General features: G+C 42.2%; 1 protein-coding gene across 1 annotated transcript; it reads left to right on the forward strand.

Annotated features, from left to right (window-relative positions):
* The first annotated feature begins 849 nt into the window (after positions 1–849).
* Positions 850–1,812, forward strand: LOC136751736 (olfactory receptor 6N1-like). Its single transcript, XM_066707530.1, has one exon. It carries the CDS (start codon positions 850–852, stop codon positions 1,810–1,812), a length of 963 nt encoding a protein of 320 aa, XP_066563627.1.
* The last annotated feature ends 1,081 nt before the right edge of the window (positions 1,813–2,893 follow it).

The following is a 2,893-nucleotide window of genomic DNA, read 5'->3' on the forward strand; positions in this document are numbered from 1 at the left end:
TTACACTATTTGTGAAGATGCCAAAATGTTCAATATGAGGGATAGCATTAGACACATCACTCCTACACCCCAGGAATACTGCATACAGTCTGTACACTCAAGCTTCAGGTTCTGTGGTTTGTGTATGAAGGCACATTCTCCAGTGACCCTCTGATCTGAATCTGACTCCAATAATAACTGGGTTTGGAAAGATTTAAAAAAAAGGGACTGTGCTGTGCAGCCTTGGTAATGCTGCAGAATTGAGAATGTGTCTCTGCTTAATATGTTTGAAAACATGTGTGGATCAATTTGTAGATTATATAATGTTTTCAGCTTTGTTTGCATTGGGTATGCAACCTCTTGTGCTATTGAATGCAGTGCAATTTGCAAAAACGTAATAACATTATATTCTTCCTTCACTTGTTTTTAATGTTATTTAGTGTGACTGATTTGTTTAAGAAACAATATATTTAAAATGATGAATACATAAATAAATAAAATCTTACAAGGATTATAAAATGTTGTTGCATAATAGCTGGGAGTGCACAATAGTGGTACATTACTGATTATGACTAGAAGACAGACACTGTTACAACTCTGCTGGCAGGTAAGGCCTGACACCACTGCTGGGGGTAAGACACCTTACAAAGCATATATATATTTATACACTATATTTACTATGAATATTTAGCGCTCAGTAGCTGTATTTATAAGAATTTAAATTTTTATTGTATTTCTATAAACGTCTGTTGGGTTGTTTTTTTACCTGCCTGAATACATGTTCCTTTCATGTCTGAAACATTGTATATGTCTTGTTCTATTGCATTGCAGGATAATTTCTCATCATTTATGGTGAATTTCAGAAACGCCATGGCTGATGCAAACTACACAGGATCAATGGTCAGTGAATTCATTATTGTTGGTTTCCCTGGACTGCAGGACAGAGAGAGCAAGGCCATCCTGTTTGCTGTGTTCCTGATAGTCTACCTTCTAATTTTAATGGGGAATTTTCTCCTTATTACCATATTGGCGGCAGACAGAAGCTTGCACACCCCCATGTACCTAACAGTATGTAGTCTGGCCATTATTGACATCACCCTTTCTACATGCACTGTACCCACTATGCTAGCTGTCTTCGGTTCTACTCCTCACACTGTCTCCTTCTCAGCATGCTTCACCCAGACCTACTTCTTTCTGGCTCTGTTGGCTATAGAATGCTTTAACTTACTACTCATGGCTTATGACAGGTATGTGGCCATCTGTCAACCACTCCACTACCCAGCCAGGATGACCGTTAGGTTCACTTTGCAACTTATAATTGTTTGTTGGCTGGGAGGGTTCTTGAGCCCAACACTTGCTTTTAGTCTGGCACTCACAAGGCGGTTCTGTGGACCCAATAGAGTTCTGCAATGCTACTGTGATTATGCTGGAGTGCTACGCCTGGCCTGTGGAGATGTTCTCTCAATCAGCTATGTTAGCTTATCTGTTGGGCTGATTGTTATTATCATCCCTCTGTTACTCATTCTGTTCTCCTATGTGAAGATCCTTCTGTCAGTATTGCGTATCTCCAGCTCAGCGGGAAGAGCCAAGGCCGTGTCCACCTGCAGCTCACACCTGCTGGTCATCTTTGTGTTCTTCCTCATGACTGCAGGGGTCTTCATCTCCTACAGGATTCCTGGGACCTCAGTGGACATGCGTGTTATGGGTTCTGTGATTCAGAATGTCTTTCCTCCCCTCATGAATCCAATCATCTACTGCCTGAGGACTAAAGAGATCAGGGACAGCTTGGTGAAAACCTTGAAAAAGAGCAGTATCTTCCCAGGTAGCAAGTGAAATGTTTCAACCTCTTTGTGAAATGATGCGTGCTACAGAAGATGAGGCTTTCCTAATCCAGGGGTCAGAGACAAGTTTATATGAGTTACATATGGGATATATTTCAGATATATTTTTGTGTGTAATCCCTAATAAAAATGCATATGCTTATTCCACATGAGCAGCCAAGGAAGCTTATCAATAGGACACATAGGGATAAGAGTGAATCCCTGAGACTGAGGAGCCCAATGAGACAGGAGGGAGCAGCTACAGGTCACCATCAGTTTGAGAGACGTAATTCAAATGTGTTTTGGAGCAGAACTGGTGGTTAATAAAGGAGATTAATTGGTGTTCTAAGCTGATTCATGCCTATGAATTCCCAATGTATCTGATGTGATCATTCTTTGGCATGATCATTTGCAAAAATAAAAGTTCAACCAAGTAAGCTGATGTGTATATTATTATTTTGAACAGTAGTTGTAATAGTGGCAATTGCAGAACAGGTTCACAATCATTTATCTTGGTAGCCTTGGCAGTGGATGAAACAAACGAAGGGGCACTTCTGTCTGAAGGGGGTGGGGGGGGGTTGCAGTTTATGGCATGGATCGGGGTGGGGCGATCGGGACACATAGGGCACTTCAAGGAAACAAGGAAAAAAGGGAAGGGGAATGAAAAGAGGTGGTTCGCATTGTTCAGTCCAAAATGAAAAATTTCCTTAAGGGTGATTTCATCAAAATCCACCTGATTGGCCAGGGTGCAGAAATCCTTAATATATTCTTCTAAGGAATGGTTTCCCTGGTGTAACCCGAGGAGGAGCACTGCTGGGTCCATGTTGACGGCGAAGTGTTCTGTCACGGTCTCTCAGGGAGGACCGCAGTTCACAGGAGTTAAGGACCCAGGTGCAGTGCTTGTACAGGCAGCTGACAGGACAAAGGGGCTAGACGAGGACGTGGTCGAGGTCATGGGCGATGGTCAAGAATGAGAAGGCTGAGCATACAAATTCAAACACGGATGTCATGAATGACAAGAATTTCATGTATTTGTCAGGGAGACAGTTGCACTGCCTGTGAAACAGATTTCACCCGAACCGCTGACGATTCAG

Source organism: Amia ocellicauda, chromosome 6 (genome assembly GCF_036373705.1).
Source record: "Amia ocellicauda isolate fAmiCal2 chromosome 6, fAmiCal2.hap1, whole genome shotgun sequence".
Classification (NCBI taxonomy): Eukaryota; Metazoa; Chordata; class Actinopteri; order Amiiformes; family Amiidae; genus Amia; species Amia ocellicauda.

Bases quoted from the DNA above. Each gene is read 5' to 3' on its own strand.
- LOC136751736 (XM_066707530.1), top strand. From the start codon at position 850: ATGGCTGATGCAAACTACACAGGATCAATGGTCAGTGAATTCATTATT.